General features: G+C 42.4%; 1 protein-coding gene across 1 annotated transcript in view; it reads left to right on the forward strand.

Annotated features, from left to right (window-relative positions):
• Nucleotides 1–18,828, forward strand: part of LOC118367756 (glutamate receptor ionotropic, kainate 2-like) — a 301,405-nt gene that overhangs the window by 137,341 nt on the left and 145,236 nt on the right. The window contains exons 9-10 of the mRNA XM_052489092.1: nt 6,408–6,515; nt 7,538–7,651. Of these exons, the coding sequence (XP_052345052.1) occupies nt 6,408–6,515; nt 7,538–7,651 (222 nt within the window). The remainder of the gene's footprint in view (nt 1–6,407; nt 6,516–7,537; nt 7,652–18,828) is intronic.

Here is an 18,828-nt window from a genome sequence, read left to right on the forward strand (position 1 = left end):
CGTATCCCCGAGCTGACAAGGTAAACATATGTCGTTCTGCCCCTGAGCAAGGCAGGTATTCCACTGTTCCCCAGGCGCCGATGATGTGGATGTTGACTAAGGCAGCCCCCCTCACCTCTCTGACTCAGAGGGGTTTTGTTAAATGCGGAAGACACATTTCAGTTGAATACATTCAGTTGTACTACTGACTAGGTATCCCCCTTTCCCTACACTGTCACTGAATCACCACTGTATTACAGGCTAACATTACACTATCACTGAATCATCACTGTATTACAGGCAAACATTACACTATCACTGAATCACCACTGTATTACAGGCCAACATTACACTATCACTGAATCACCACTGTATGACAGGCTAACATTACAACTATTACTGAATCACCACTGTATTAAAGGCTAACATTACACTATCGTTGAATCACCACTGTATTACAGGCTAACATTACACTATCACTGAATCACCACTGTATTAAAGGCTAACATTACAACTATTACTGAATCACCACTGTATGACAGGCTAACATTACACTATCACTGAATCACCACTGTATTAAAGGCTAACATTACACTATTACTGAATCACCACTGTATGACAGGCTAACATTACACTATCACTGAATCACAGGCTAACATTACACTATCACTGAATCACCACTGTATTACAGGCTAAAATTAAACTATCACTGAATCACCACTGTATTAAAGGCTAACATTACACTATTACTGAATCACCACTGTATGACAGGCTAACATTACACTATCACTGAATCACCACTGTATGAAAGGCTAACATTACACTATTACTGAATCACCACTGTATGAAAGGCTAACATTACACTATCACTGAATCACCACTGTATTAAAGGCTAACATTACACTATCACTGAATCACCACTGTATGAAAGGCTAACATTACACTATCACTGAATCACCACTGTATGAAAGGCTAACATTACACTATCACTGAATCACCACTGTATGAAAGGCTAACATTACACTATCACTGAATCACAGGCTAACATTACACTATCACTGAATCACCACTGTATTACAGGCTAAAATTAAACTATCACTGAATCACCACTGTATTAAAGGCTAACATTACACTATTACTGAATCACCACTGTATTACAGGCTAAAATTAAACTATCACTGAATCACCACTGTATTAAAGGCTAACATTACACTATTACTGAATCACCACTGTATTACAGGCCAACATTACACTATCACTGAATCACCACTGTATTACAGGCTAACATTACACTATCACTGAATCACAGGCTTAAATTACACTATCACTGAATCACCACTGTATTACAGGCTAACATTACACTATCACTGAATCACCACTGTATTACAGGCTAACATTACACTATTACTGAATCACCACTGTATTACAGGCTAACATTACACTATCACTGAATCACCACTGTATTACAGGCCAACATTACACTATCGCTGAATCACCACTGTATTACAGGCTTACATTACACTATCACTGAATCACCACTGTGTTACAGGCTAACATTACACTATCACTGAATCACCACTGTATTACAGGCTAACATTACACTATCACTGAATCACAGGCTTACATTACACTATCACTGAATCACCACTGTATTACAGGCTAACATTACACTATCACTGAATCACCACTGTATTACAGGCTAACATTACACTATCACTGAATCACCACTGTATTACAGGCCAACATTACACTATCGCTGAATCACCACTGTATTACAGGCTTAAATTACACTATCACTGAATCACCACTGTATTACAGGCCAACATTACACTATCACTGAATCACCACTGTATGACAGGCTAACATTACAACTATTACTGAATCACCACTGTATTAAAGGCTAACATTACACTATCGTTGAATCACCACTGTATTACAGGCTAACATTACACTATCACTGAATCACCACTGTATTAAAGGCTAACATTACACTATTACTGAATCACCACTGTATGAAAGGCTAACATTACACTATTACTGAATCACCACTGTATGAAAGGCTAACATTACACTATCACTGAATCACAGGCTAACATTACACTATCACTGAATCACCACTGTATTACAGGCTAACATTACACTATCACTGAATCAACACTGTATCAAAGGCTAACATTACACTATCACTGAATCACCACTGTATTAAAGGCTAACATTACACTATTACTGAATCACCACTGTATGACAGGCTAACATTACACTATCACTGAATCACAGGCTAACATTACACTATCACTGAATCACAGGCTAACATTACACTATCACTGAATCAACACTGTATCAAAGGCTAACATTACACTATCACTGAATCACCACTGTATTAAAGGCTAACATTACACTATCACTGAATCACCACTGTATGAAAGGCTAACATTACACTATCACTGAATCACCACTGTATGAAAGGCTAACATTACACTATCACTGAATCACAGGCTAACATTACACTATCACTGAATCACCACTGTATTACAGGCTAAAATTAAACTATCACTGAATCACCACTGTATTAAAGGCTAACATTAAACTATCACTGAATCACCACTGTATTAAAGGCTAACATTACACTATTACTGAATCACCACTGTATTACAGGCTAAAATTAAACTATCACTGAATCACCACTGTATTAAAGGCTAACATTACACTATTACTGAATCACCACTGTATGACAGGCTAACATTACACTATCACTGAATCACAGGCTAACATTACACTTAACATACTATATCTATTTAACACCGATTCATTCAAAGGTACCAATTTCCATTGTTATTTTCAATATAACCATGTCCAACATAGGCAGGTAATTGTAGTTATTTTTTGGAAATGCACAATCTTCTTTCATCTAGTTCTCTCTTCCCAACGTAGAGGAACAATGTGACATGTAAGAGCCTGTAATAACATGACGTTAGATGAGTCATACTACAGGTTCTTTCTGAAATAACATTCGCTTTAAGTCAGTTGCTCCTGCTTCTCTAAGAAAAGGGCACAGAATTCAACATTTGCTATGCAATGTAACACAAGAGAGTTCTATCAAGGCACAAGGCGAGACCCAGATGCAGACACAGGAGGAAGATGGTTGGAGTCTTACAATGTTTAATAATCCAAAGGAGTAGGCAAGAGAATGGTCATGGACAGGCAAGAGAATGGTCGTGGACAGGCAAGAGAATGGTCATGGACAGGCAAGAGAATGGTCATGGACAGGCAAGAGAATGGTCATGGACAGACTAGAGAATGGTCGTGGACAGACTAGAGAATGGTCGTGGACAGGCAAGAGAATGGTCATGGACAGGCAAGAGAATGGTCATGGACAGGCAAGAGAATGGTCATGGACAGGCAAGAGAATGGTCATGGACAGGCAAGAGAATGGTCATGGACAGGCAAGAGAATGGTCATGGACAGGCAAGAGAATGGTCATGGACAGACTAGAGAATGGTCATGGACAGGCAAGAGAATGGTCATGGACAGGCAAGAGAATGGTCATGGACAGGCAAGAGAATGGTCATGGACAGGCAAGAGAATGGTCATGGACAGGCAAGAGAATGGTCATGGACAGGCAAGAGAATGGTCGTGGACAGGCAATAGAATGGTCATGGACAGGCAAGAGAGAATGGTCATGGACAGGCAAGAGAATGGTCGTGGACAGGCAAGAGAATGGTCGTGGACAGGCAAGAGAATGGTCATGGACAGGCAAGAGAATGGTCGTGGACAGGCAAGAGAATGGTCATGGACAGGCAAGAGAATGGTCATGGACAGGCAAGAGAATGGTCATGGACAGGCAAGAGAATGGTCATGGACAGGCAAGAGAATGGTCATGGACAGGCAAGAGAATGGTCATGGACAGGCAAGAGAATGGTCATGGACAGGCAAGAGAATGGTCGTGGACAGGCAAGAGAATGGTCATGGACAGGCAAGAGAATGGTCGTGGACAGGCAAGAGAATGGTCATGGACAGGCAAGAGAATGGTCGTGGACAGGCAAGAGAATGGTCGTGGACAGGCAATAGAATGGTCATGGACAGGCAAGAGAATGGTCGTGGACAGGCAAGAGAATGGTCGTGGACAGGCAAGAGAATGGTCGTGGACAGGCAAGAGAATGGTCGTGGACAGGCAAGAGAATGGTCGTGGACAGGCAAGAGAATGGTCGTGGACAGGCAAGAGAATGGTCGTGGACAGGCAAGAGAATGGTCATGGACAGGCAAGAGAATGGTCATGGACAGGCAAGAGAATGGTCGTGGACAGGCAAGAGAATGGTCATGGACAGGCAAGAGAATGGTCGTGGACAGGCAAGAGAATGGTCGTGGATAGGCAAGAGAATGGTCGTGGATAGGCAAGAGAATGGTCGTGGACAGGCAATAGAATGGTCATGGACAGGCAAGAGAATGGTCATGGACAGGCAAGAGAATGGTCATGGACAGGCAAGAGAATGGTCATGGACAGGCAAGAGAATGGTCGTGGACAGGCAATAGAATGGTCATGGACAGGCAAGAGAATGGTCGTGGACAGGCAAGAGAATGGTCGTGGACAGGCAAGAGAATGGTCGTGGACAGGCAAGAGAATGGTCATGGACAGGCAAGAGAATGGTCGTGGACAGGCAAGAGAATGGTCGTGGACAGGCAAGAGAATGGTCATGGACAGGCAATAGAATGGTCATGGACAGGCAAGAGAATGGTCATGGACAGGCAAGAGAATGGTCATGGACAGGCAAGAGAATGGTCGTGGACAGGCAAGAGAATGGTCGTGGACAGGCAAGAGAATGGTCGTGGACAGGCAAGAGAATGGTCGTGGACAGGCAAGAGAATGGTCATGGACAGGCAAGAGAATGGTCGTGGACAGGCAAGAGAATGGTCATGGACAGGCAAGAGAATGGTCATGGACAGGCAAGAGAATGGTCATGGACAGGCAAGAGAATGGTCATGGACAGGCAAGAGAATGGTCATGGACAGGCAAGAGAATGGTCATGGACAGGCAAGAGAATGGTCATGGACAGGCAAGAGAATGGTCGTGGACAGGCAAGAGAATGGTCATGGACAGGCAATAGAATGGTCATGGACAGGCAAGAGAATGGTCATGGACAGGCAAGAGAATGGTCGTGGACAGGCAAGAGAATGGTCATGGACAGGCAATAGAATGGTCGTGGACAGGCAAGAGAATGGTCGTGGACAGGCAAGAGAATGGTCGTGGACAGGCAAGAGAATGGTCGTGGACAGGCAAGAGAATGGTCGTGGACAGGCAAGAGAATGGTCGTGGACAGGCAAGAGAATGGTCGTGGACAGGCAAGAGAATGGTCGTGGATAGGCAAGAGAATGGTCATGGACAGGCAAGAGAATGGTCGTGGACAGGCAAGAGAATGGTCGTGGACAGGCAAGAGAATGGTCATGGACAGGCAAGAGAATGGTCGTGGACAGGCAAGAGAATGGTCATAGGCAAGAGAATGGTCGTGGACAGGCAAGAGAATGGTCATGGACATGCAAGAGAATGGTCGTGGAAAGGCAAGAGAATGGTCGTGGACAGGCAAGAGAATGGTCGTGGACAGGCAAGAGAATGGTCGTGGAAAGGCAAGAGAATGGTCGTGGAAAGGCAAGAGAATGGTCGTGGATAGGCAAAAAGGTCAAAACCAGATCAGACACCAGGAGGTACAGAGTGGCAGACAGGCTCGTGGTCAAGAAAGGCAGAATGGTCAGGCAGGTACAAAGTCCAGAAACAGGCAAGGGTCAAAACCAGGAGGACTAGAAAAATGAGAATGCAAAAAGCAGGAGAACGAAGGAAAACGCTGGTCGACTTGGACACATAAAAGACGAACTGGCACAGAGAGATAGGAAGCACAGGGATAAATGCACTGGGTAAAATAAGTGACACCTGGAGGGGGTAGAGACAATCACAAGGACAGGTGAAACAGATCAGGGTGTGTGTGACAAGTTCAGTGCTTAGGGCCCCTTTTATGCTCGATTTCAGCATTCCAAAGCAGTGCCTATATCGTTACAGATTGGGTAATAACTATCTCACTGTTACAAAAGCAACCATCAGAATTATGTCCAAAAAGCATCTGTGTCCTGGAGAAAGCTGTATAGAGTTTGTGTATGTGGTATTAATAATTACTATACAGTGTGTGTGTGTGTGCCTTGCTTAAAGGTGAACTCTAATGAATAATTAATGTCTCTATTTTGCTGAGAATGAGTGAGCTCCTGTGACCTCTTGCTCTTTGGTTATGATGAATCTCTATCTCTCTTTCCCTCCCCCATCTCTTTCTCCTCACTCTCCATCCCTTTCTCCCTTTCACTCTTGCTTTCTCTCTCTCTTTTTCTGTCTCTCCTCCCTTCCTTCCTCCCTCTCTCGCTTCCGACCCCTCTCTCTTTCTCTCCTCCAGGCCCACTGGGATGGCTTGACTGGGCGGATCACTTTCAACAGAACCAACGGCTTGAGGACAGACTTTGACCTGGATGTGATTAGTCTGAAGGAGGACGGACTGGAGAAGGTACTAGGGGAGTGTGTGTGTGTGTGTGTTTGAGTGTGCATGTTTATAATACATGACCATGTGTGCACGTCTATGGAGGAGATAATTCATTAAAGAAAGCTTGCCAACACAGCAGATCCAAGCACCAACCCACACACACACACCCTCCTTACACACATGCTCCCCTGTGTGTGCCTCTCAGATACTCCTGACCTCCTTGTCTCTCTCTGTGGCGTGTGTCTGCGCCTCCATGAATAATTTACTCGATTCATGAAAAAACCTTCATGAGCCCTCCAACCTCATGAAGACTGAATTAAACAGTTGATTTGCAATTACAAAGCAGCCATCTCTAAGGCCTCAGTAGTGGGCATCAGAGAGAGGAGCAGTGCTGTTGTGGCTGTAGTGGGTTGGTGCTGCAGAGCAGAGTGTCTGCTGAGATATCTTAACCCTGTAGTGGTTAAGATAATAACACCGCCAGGATGAGAGGCCCCTGCAGGCTCGCCCCTCTCCTCCTCCTCCTCTTCTTGCTGCTTCCACCAACCCCTCCTTAAACACTCACTCACATGCACACACACACACACACTCAGTACTCCACCTCTTCAGCTCAAGCACACATTCCCAGAATTCTCCAGCACCTTTAGGACACGGCTGACAGCAGGTTGAACTCTTAACTCTTAACCTGCGGGATGAGATATACGAGCTGATCTAGGATCAGGATCTGCCTCTAGCTCTCTGTGGAAGAGGAGTGTGTATGTGTGTGTGTCTGTGTGTGTGTCATGTGTGTGCGTGCGTGCGTGCGTGCGTGCGTGCGTGCGTGCGTGCGTGTGTGTGTGTGTGTGTGTGTGTGTGTGTGTGTGTGTGTGTGTGTGTGTGTGTGTGTGTGTGTGTGTGTGTGTGTGTGTGTGTGTGTGTGTGTGTGTGTGTGTGCGTGTTTGTAATAACGCACCTCCCATCATATTTTCTCATAGACACACATTTTTCTGTATGGAAGATATAACTGAAGTGCACTAAATGCTAATGTTTTTCTGTGTTTTTCCCCTCAGATTGGAACATGGGACCCTCCTAGTGGCTTGAACATGACAGACCACCAGAAGGGGAAGACATCCAATGTCACAGATTCCTTAGCCAACAGATCTCTAGTTGTCTCCACTATACTGGTAAGTACCATTCCCTCTTTGCTCTGTGGTGGACACGTATTGTCTTTTCATAGAGAACTTAAATTGCTGTACTAACTGTCAGCTGGGTGCTATAACAGAGTTCTACCATGTCTACATAAGTGATTATGAATGCCCAGAACTGCTCTAAGACTTAATTGACTCCTTGGAAAAGGTGTTATTCCTTTTTAGTTTTTAAGCCATTTTCTTTGAAAATTGATCCACTTGAATTTCTTAGGATGGTTGTCGGCCTGTGAGCGAATTGAATGAAAGTAGCCGAAAGTACACCACTTTTAAATTACCAGTCCACACTTGACTTCACTGCTGTGGAGAGGTCCCTTTCCAATTGGCTGAGAACAGTTTCAGGCAGGGCTAATTGGCTGATTGATTGTCCAATACGATTTCCTGGTTTAAGGCTCTCTCTCTCGCATTTTATTAGTCCCTCTATTGAGGAGTTGTTTCTCTACCCAGTGATGTTAAACCCAGACATTCAGGGGAAGTTAAAGAGTGCCATAGGATCTCTAATGCTTCTCTATGAGTCACACAGACCAACTCACAGCTGTACTTACTCAGGCTTCATCCAACCATCTTTGGCATTTTAGAAAAGCACTATAAACATCCTGTGTATCGAAGATTTATACAAAAATCTTAGCTTCAATGATGAGTGTGTAATGATGGGGCGGTGAGTAGGAAGCAGGTGAAACGTTTTAATACAACAATAAAACCAAGAACATGACACTAACATAAGGCAGTATGCCGATACACAAGAACAATACCAACTGGTGAGTGAACATAGGAGAGTGACATATGAAGGTAATGGAGACCAGGTGTGAATCATAATGATACACAGGTGTGCGTAATGATGCATCCCAGAACCAGTGGTTAGAACTCTGGCGACGTCGTATGCCGGAGGGGAGGAGCAGACGTGACAGGGCGTATCACTCCAAATCCTGTGGTGTCTATCTGTTGGGGTGGAGTTGACTTTGAGTTGTAAAGAAAGTCTGCTCTGGTGCTGTAGGGATTCTGTAGGCCATCCCTCCTATCTCCTCCATCTGAAAACCATACCTGAAAACCATACCAGAGCTGAAAACCATACCAGAAAACCATACCAGAGCCCGCCACAATTGACTCATCACGACTAAACAGGAAGCTTCTAGAATGAAGACAGTTAAGGCAATTTACGATCCTATTATTAAGAACCAGAGAGTAAAAATAACAATATCAACCAAATTGCGGTTTGTCATTATTTATCCCGTGCTGCGCTTGCCTTACCTCTCCCATGCATGCTGCCGCTGTGCTCTGATTGAATTGCTGTTATTAGTTAAGACTCTAAATGTCTGTAATTGGTGCATCAGGATTGAGTCATGGGGAGATCTTGGCTGGCTTTGAGGGGAGGAGAAAAGAGGGAGGGCTGACAATAATTGGGTTTGTTACATTTGATTGATGCACACTTTTATCCAACTTCTCTTCATTTTCTTCATGCCAGACTGAAGGATCACAAGCCCCTCTTTAAAAGGTGGAGCTGTAATTAGTTTTCAATGCCTCAGAGATCTGAACTAATCAAAAGAGTTTTGGCCATTTTGTCAAGACCTCATATTGGTAATAGACTGGTAGTTAAATTGACAGTACTTCTAAGACCTCATACTGGTATTATACTGGTGGTTAATGTCACAGTATGCCCATGTGGTAATTGAAGAAGTTGTAGTATTTCACAACTGGTTTACTGCAACTGCATGAATTAGATGACTTTTTAGCATTATCAAAACCTGTGGTTTGAATTGAAGAGGTCAGTCCATAAGCGCAGACAAAGGATATCTGGAAGGATTCTGTATGAAGGAATGGTCCAAGATCCCTCCCAATGTGTTCTCCAACTCTTTAACTTAATCTCTTTCTCAGAGAGAGAGAGAGAGAGAGAGAGAGAGAGAGAGAGAGAGAGAGAGAGAGAGAGAGAGAGAGAGAGAGAGAGAGAGAGAGAGAGAGAGAGAGAGAGAGAGAGAGAGAGAGAGAGAGAGAGAGAACTTCCATTGGCAATTTAAACATGAAAGTTAAGACTTAATATGAATATGTTGTGCCCAGGTCTAGATCTGTGCTTCTAACCTTCGTGTTATCTTTGTGTTACACATGCTCACACAAGCAATGCAAACAAGACTCACAGTATAATAATGATCATGAATGAGACAGATGTGAAAAACTCAATAATTACCTCACACTGACAAATAACTAGTGTAAAGGTTCATGAAGCTAAATGACGGTATAATCAACCATAAGTAGCGAGTGCAACACTATATCCTGTTGATAACCTGTTCTACCCATCATCTGTCAAACACGGCTGGCTCTCTGGCTCTGCACACCTGCAATGGCTGGGGATCAGCTATATATGCATTATATTATAAACCCTTTTCCCCGTTCAGCGGAATCAAGGCTCCAAGGGTAAGGAGTTGTTACTAAGGTAACAGGTAATGGGAATCTAAAGAAAAGAATAGACAAATCAACCTTTCAAGCTGATTTACTTTATTTCTTTGTCTTTTCATACACTTCATGGCTCCTCTTTTGGTTTCTTTAGTCAAAGCACAGACACTCAAGTCGCTGAATTTCTTCACAAACCAACTTTGAAATCAAACTTGTTTCAAATATAGACTAGATTACCAAAATTATGTTGACACTCATTCCAAAATCATTGGCATTAATATGGAGTTGGTCCCCCATTTGTTGCTAGAGCAGTCTCCACTCTTCTGGGAAGGTTTTCCACTAGACGTTGGAACATTGCTGCAGGAACTTGCTTCCATTCAGCCACAAGAGCATTAGAGAGGTCGGGTGCTGATGTTGGGTCGATTTGGCCTGGCTCACAGTCTGCGTTCCAATTCTTCACAAAGGTTTTCAATGGGGATAAGGCATTGTTATACTGAAGCAGGAAAGGGCCTTCCCCAAACTGTTGCAACACAGAATCACAGAATCATCCAGAATGCCATGGGTCCCCAGATGGTCAAAAGCTTCTACAGCTGCACCATCGAGAGCAACCTGACCGGTTGCATCACCGCCTGGTATGGTAACTGCTCGGCATCTGACCGTTAGGTGCTACAGATGGTAATACGGCCCAGTACATCACTGGGGCCAAGTTTCCTACCATTCAGAACCTATATACTAGGCGGTGTCAGAGGAAATCCCCAAAATTGTCAAAGACTCCAGTCACCGAAGTCATTAGAATGTTTTCTCTGCTACCTTACGGTAGCGATAGAGGAGCGCCAAGTCTAGAACCAAAAGCTCCTTAACATCTTCTACCCCCAAACCATATGACCGCTGAACAATTAATCAAATGCCCACCAGATTATTTACATTGACCCTCCCCATTCGTTTTTATACTGTTGCTACTCGCTGTTAATTGTCTATGCATAGTCACTTCACCCCTACCTACATGTACAAATTACTTCGACTGACCTGTACCCACATTGACTCCTGTATATAGCCTCGTTATTGTGTTACTTTTTATAATTTTTTACTTTAGTTTATTTGGTAAATAAACTAACTATTGAACTGCACTGTTGGTTAAGGACTTGTAAGTAAGCATGTTGTATTCAACGCATGTGACAAGTAAAGTTTGATTTGATTGTATAGTGTAGTGTTAAGATTTCCCTTCAACTGGAACTAAGGGGCCTAGCCCAAACAATGAAAAACAGCCCCAGACCATTATTCCTCCTCCACCAAACTTTACAGTTGGCACTATGCATCTGGCCAGGTACCGTTCTCCGGACATCCGCTAAATTCAGACTCGTCCGTCGGACTGCCAGATGGTGAAGCGTGATTCATCACTCCAGAGAATGCCTTTCCACTGCTCCAGAGTCCAATGGTGGTGAGCTTAACACCACTCCAGCCGATGCTTGGCATTGCGCATGATGATGTTAGGCTTGTGTGCGGTTGCTCGGCCATGGAAACCCATTTCTTGAAGCTCCCGATGAACGGTTCTTGTGCTTATGTTCTTTCCAGAAGCAGTTTGGATCTCGGTAGTGAGTGTTGCAATCGAGGACAGACAATTTTTATGTGCAATGTGTTTCAGCATTCGGCAGTCCTGTGAGCTTGTGTGGCCTTCCACTTCGCAGCTGAGCCATTGTTGCTCCTAAACATTTCCACTTCACAATAACAGCACTTACAGTTGACAATGGCTGCTCGAGGAGGGCAGGAATTAGTCAAACTGACTTGTTGGAGAGGTAACATCCCATGACGGTGCACATTGAAAGTCACTGAGCTCTACAGTAAGGCCATTCTACTGTGAATGTTTGTCTATGGAGATCGCATGGCTGTGTGCTCGATTTCATACACCTGTTGGTGAAATAGCCGAATCCACTAATTTGAAGGGGTGTCCACATACTTTTGTATAAATATGTAATTTTCATAAATAGGCTTTTTGTAGTATTAGTTGATTATTTTAAAGTTGTACATCATCCTTTCTAGTTTGACCACTTCTAACTAAAAGTGTCCAACTTTGGTTTGGCAGTAGTCCTATGTGTACCATGACTCCACATCACACGTGTGAGTTTTTGCTACGGATAAGGTTGCACTATGCTCCTTTTCACTTTAGAAATGGTGCAGCTGATGTGAAAAGGCTTCTTCTCTGACACATTACATACATACAACACGAAGAATCACACCCTGGAACCAATCGTAGTAGTGCACGCCAACAGATCACACCTCTTATAGCCTTGTTTCCCTTGTTGGAAGGGCTCATCTCTGCCAATAGGTATTTAGTATGCCAGACATAAATAACTTTTAATTGAAACAGAATTTGACGTTGACTTTTATTTACTACAGTTGCGGGATATATGAGTCGAGAGGAGAGAGAGAGAGAGAGAGAGAGAGAGAGAGAGAGAGAGAGATAGAGATGAATCAGTTTTGTTTTCATTATATAATATACCCTTTTCCCCATATAGCGGAATCTGATTTTTCACAGTGCTTATCAAGGCCCCAAGGATAAGGAGTCGTTACTAAGTTAACAGGTAAAGGGGATCTAAATAAATTAATAGACCAGTCAACTTTTCAATGTCTTCATACACTCTTCATGGCTTTTAAAGGTACATACATTCAAGCAACTATTTATCTTCACTAATTGACTTTGAAACCAGAATTATGTCAAATATATTTCATAAACAGCATATTGGTTGTATTATTTGGGTATTTCAGAATTGTTCATCACTATTTCTAGTTTGACCATTTCAGATTCTTCGAGTTAAACTTTGATTAAACAGTGAGCATATGGGAAGTCTTCCATGAGTCTACATGACACGTAGAGAGCACTGAGTGGGTTCTCTTTGTTCTTTGCTCTTGGCGGTAGCCTCGTAGCATACTGGTCCAATCATTATAAAACTAAAATAAATGCTTGAATGAGTCAGCATCATTGGGACACATTATTTTCATTGGGTCACATATTACATTTTAGAAGAATCAAGGTGATTTTGCATTCAAGGGTGAGTGACTCTCCAGATCAGCAGTATAAATACAGAAGTACTTTAATAAGCTTCGCTATACAGAGATAGCTAGCTTGCCTCCCCCACTGTTTGAAATGAAAGATGCTTCTAGTTCTCCATCTGCGGGGGATCACAACACGAGACAGGATCAGGAGGTGGCATGCCAGACCTTCCACATGTAGCAGGTCGCGAGCGTGTAGCTAGCGTGTAACGTTGTCAGACACTTCCTGTGGTTCTGACCTCAGCCCCCCCACACACACACACACAAAGCGTGCCTGCACAAACACATGCGCACGCAGGCACGCATACACAGACACTGTGTTTATACGATTAATTGGGATTAAAGCGCTGTTATCCGCTCATAATTCAATTTCCAGGGAAGAACATTTCCACAGAATGTATTCAGGACCACATTGAAAATAACAAGTGCTGTATAATACTTTCATTTGTTGTTCAGACAGACAGGCAGACAGACAGACAGACAGACAGACAGACAGACAGACAGACAGACAGACAGACAGACAGACAGACAGAGAGGCAGGCAGACAGAGAGGCAGACAGACAGACAGACAGACAGACAGACAGACAGACAGACATCCTTCTCACCCCCCTTTAAGATTTAGATGCACTATTGTAAAGTGACTGTTCCACTGGATGTCATAAGGTGAATGCACCAATTTGTAAGTCGCTCTGGATAAGAGCGTCTGCTAAATGACTTAAATGTAAATGTAAATGTAACAGGCAGACAGACAGACAGACAGACAGACAGACAGACAGACAGACAGACAGACAGACAGACAGACAGAGACAGACAGACAGACAGACAGACAGACAGACAGACAGACAGACAGACAGACAGACAGACAGACAGACAGACAGACTAATAAAACAGTGTTAGGTGTTAATGGCCCACTGCCTGTTTATGATAATTACACTCTTTCACAGTTGACAGAAGGTGAGAGGTTATACGCTGCTAACGGGCTGACAATAGCTACATTGTGCTCATTGTGCTAGATAATACATATTCCAATGAAAAACATGGCAGCACTGAGAAAGAGGTCTATTCAGAGAGAGGAGATTACAGTTTATGTCTAACAGTGGGAGGGGGGCTAAAGACCTGTCCACGTCCATTACAAACGACTCAATTAGCATACTGGAGCATTCATGTATGTTACAATTGATGTCCTCATGGGTGAATGATTTACATTGGTAATTATTGTTGACTACTCGTTAGCCCCTATCTTTGTTGTATGAGAGGATGTGGATCTGCCTTCTTAACAGAACCACAACAGAGGGCCACCATTGTTCCTGTTCCCAAGAAAGCTAAAGTATCTGAGCTAAACGACTATCGCCACGTAGCACTCACTTCCGTCATCATGGAGTCCTTTGAGAGACTAGTCAAGGATCATATCACCTCCACCCTACCTTACACCCTAGACCCTCTCCAATTTGCTTACCGCCCCAATAGGTCCACAGACGATGCAATCATAATCGCACTGCCCTAACCCATCTGGACAAGAGGAATACCTATGTAAGAATGCTGTTCATTGAGAATGCTGTTCACCCTCCAAACTCGTTAAGCTCGAGATTCTGGGTCTCGACCCCGCCCTGTGCAACTGAGTCCTGGACTTTCTGACGGGACGCCACCAGGTGGTGAGGGTAGGAAGCAATACACCCCGCTGATCCTCAACACTGGGGCCCCACAAGGGTGCGTTCTCAGCCCTCTCCTGTACTCCCTGTTCACCCATGACTGCGTGAACATGCACGCCTCCAACTCAATCATCAAGTTTGCAGACGACACTACAGTAGTAGGCTTGATTACCAACAACGACAAGACGGCCTAGAGGGTGAAGGTGATGGCCCTCTGAGTGTGGTGTCAGGAAAATAACCTCACACTCAACGTCAGCAAAACAAAGGAGATGATCGTGGACTTCAGGACACCGCAGAGGGAGCACCCCCCTATCCACATCGACGGGACAGTAGTGGAGAAGGTTGAAAATGTTAAGTTCCTCGGCGTACACATCACGGACAAACTGAATTGGTCCACCCACACAGACAGCGTGGTGAAGAAGGCGCAACAGCACCTCTTCAACCTCCGGAGGCTGAATATGGAATATCTACATAGGAGTACAGAGGCCCATTATCAGCAACCATCACTCCTGTGTTCCAATGGCACATTGTTTATAATTTTAAAAGGCTAACTGATCATTAGAAAACCCTTTTGCAATTATATTAACACAGCCGAAAACTGTTGTGCTGATTAAAGAAGCAATAAAACTGGCCTTCTTTAGACTAGTTAAGTATCTGGAGCAGCCTTCATTTCTCAGAACAAGAATAGATTGACGAGTTTCAGAAGAAAGTTATTTTTTTCTGGCCATTTTGAGCCTGTAAACGAACCCACAAATGCTGATGTTTTTTTTTTAAATGTGCTTTTCTTTCAACAACAAGGACATTTATAAGTGACCCAACCTTTTGAACAGTAGTGTATAACTTAATAACATTCCACAAGAGGCCACTAGTCATTTGACTGCATGAAAGGGCTACAGCAGGGTATTTACTTTAAACGTAAAATGTTTAGTTCTCTGTTCGGTTTATAGTAGCTTTATAGAAGCTTTTCAGTCACCTTTGTCAGTGTCCCCTCTCTCTCCCTCTCTCTCTCTCTCTCTCTCTCTCTCTCTCTCTCTCTCTCTCTCTCTCTCTCTCTCTCTCTCTCTCTCTCTCTCTCTCTCTCTCTCTCTCTCTCTCTCTCTCTCGTCTAGATGTTCTTAATTGGTTTACTAAATCTTTCCTCCTTTCAAATACTGCACATACTTTCTGAGTGCACTGCACAGAGGCCGTGTCCGCTTCAAAGTTAAACTTCAGGTGGCTTTGCCAGACTACCCATCATGCATCACACCTTTATGCCCTTGAACACCCTCATTGTTTTAGCTGGCTCCTCACCACTCCTCTGACTAGGTTACAAACAGAGAGAGGAGGAGGGAGTAGAGCTGCTGATAAGGTCTATAGATAGATAGAGAGGGTGGGAATGTTTAAAAGGACCAATACAGGAGACAGGAGAGGAAGATAGTGAGGAAGACAGAAAGTGATGGAGGGAGAGGAAGAGAGGGGGAGAACGAGAGAGATATTAGATACCATATTAGAGATACATATTTCCCCCAGATCACACAGATCCACAAAGAATTCGAAAACAAATCCAATTTTGAAAAACTTCCATATCTACTAGGTGAAATTCCACAGTGTGCCATCACAGCAGCAAGATTTGTGACCTGTTGCCACGAGAAAAGGGCAACCAGTGAAGAACAAACACCATTGTAAATACAACCCATATTTATGCTTATTTATTTTATCTTGTGTCCTTTAACTATTTGTACATTGTATATATATATATATATATATATATATATATATATATAATATGACATTTGTAATGTCTTTACTGTTTTGAAACTCCTGTATGTGTAATGTTTACTGTTCATTTTTGTTGTTTTTCACCTTATATATTCACTTTGTATGTTGTCTACCTAACTTGCTTTGGCAATGTTAACACATGTTTCCCATGCCAATAAAGCCCTTGAATTGAATTGAATTGAATTGAATTGAGAGAAAGAGATCTCTTTGAGTTGGATAGCAGATCATTGGGCTTGTCGGCTATATTATTGATCCCTTTCAATTCCCTGACTGAAGATTGTTGTAGTGGTCAGAGAATAATCTCGCCCAACCAAAGCAATCAGTTATATCACTCATTGCATTCAGAGAGTATTAAGACCCATGGACTTTTTCAACATTTTGTTACGTTACAGACTTATTCTAAAATGTATTCAATTGTTTATTTTTTTAATCATCAATCTACACCAATACCCCATAATGACAAAGCAAAACTGTTTATTTTTGTATTTTTCCAAAGAAATTCAGAGGCACTGAGTTTGAAGGTAGACCTTGAAATACATCCACAGGTACACCTCCAGTTGATTAAAATGTTGTCAATTAGCCTATCAGAAGCTTCTAAAGCCATGACATAATTTTCTGGAATTTTCCAAGCTGTTTAAAGGCACAGTCAACTTAGTGTATGTAAACATCTGACCCACTGGATTTGTGATACAGTGAATTATAAATTAAATCGTCTGTCTGTAAACAATTGCTGGAAAAATTACTTGTATCATGCACTAAGTAGATGTCCTAACCGACTTGACAAAACTATAGTTTGTTAACAAGAAATCAATGGAGTGGTTGAAAAATGAGTTTTACTGACTCCAACCTCCAAACTTCTGACTTCAACTGTAAGTAACAATACTTCAAAGTTCTACTTAAGTAGTTTTCTTTTGTATCTGTACTTGACTTTATTATTTATATTCTTGACAAGTTTAACTTTTGCTTCACTATATTCCTAAAGAAAATAATACTCGTTACATTTTGAATGCTTAGCAGGACAGTGAAAAAAAACTATTCACGCACTTATCAAGAGACCATTCCTGGGAATCCCCTGCTTCTGATTTAGTGGACTCATTAAACACAAAATCTTAATTTGTAAATGATGTCTGCGTGTTGTAGTGTGCCCTTGGCTATCCGTAAATAATACAATAAATAAATCAATTGTGCTGCATGGTTTGCATAATAAAAGCTATTTTAAATGATTTATACTTCTACTTTTGATACGGAAGTATATTTTTGAAGTTACATTTACTTTTGATACTTAAATATATTTAAAACCAAATACTTTTCGACTTTTACTCAAGTAGTATTTTACTTGGGTGACTTTCACTTTTTCTTGAGTCATTTTCTAAAGTAAAGTATCTTTACTTTTACTCAAGTATGACATTTGGGTATTTTTACACCAATGACCAATAGATGCTACTACATGTGTTAGCATCTCCTTGTTCTCATCATATCTCTGAGCCAGTAAAATGTGTGAAAGCTGGTTGAGATCTGACATGATTTTGTTTGTATCGTGGCATGCCACAATTACATGGTAAACAACACCTGTTTGATAATATATTCTCTGCCTGATTTTACTGAGAGAGATGACGGTAGAGGGGAGAGAGATGGGGGTAGATGGGAGAGAGGGATGGAAAGAGAGAGATGAGATATATATATATATATATATATATATATATATATATATATATATATACAGTGCCTTGCGAAAGTATTTTGCGACCTTTTGCCACATTTCAGGCTTCAAATATAAAGATATAAAACTGTATTTTTTTGTGAAGAATCAACAACAAGTGGGACACAATCATGAAGTGGAACGACATTTATTGGATATTTCAAACTTTATTAACAAATCAAAAACTGAAAAATTGGGCGTGCAAAATTATTCAGCCCCTTTACTTTCAGTGCAGCAAACTCTCTCCAGAAGTTCAGTGAGGATCTCTGAATGATCCAATGTTGACCTAAATGACTAATGATGATAAATACAATCCACCTGTGTGTAATCAAGTCTCCGTATAAATGCACCTGCACTGTGATAGTCTCAGAGGTCCGTTAAAAGCGCAGAGAGCATCATGAAGAACAAGGAACACACCAGGCAGGTCCGAGATACTGTTGTGAAGAAGTTTAAAGCCGGATTTGGATCCAAAACGATTTCCCAAGCTTTAAACATCCCAAAGAGCACGGTGCAAGCGATAATATGGAAATGGAAGGAGTATCAGACCACTGCAAATCTACCAAGACCTGGCCGTCCCTCTAAACTTTCAGCTCATACAAGGAGAAGACTGATCAGAG

Source organism: Oncorhynchus keta, chromosome 31 (genome assembly GCF_023373465.1).
Source record: "Oncorhynchus keta strain PuntledgeMale-10-30-2019 chromosome 31, Oket_V2, whole genome shotgun sequence".
NCBI lineage: Eukaryota > Metazoa > Chordata > Actinopteri > Salmoniformes > Salmonidae > Oncorhynchus > Oncorhynchus keta.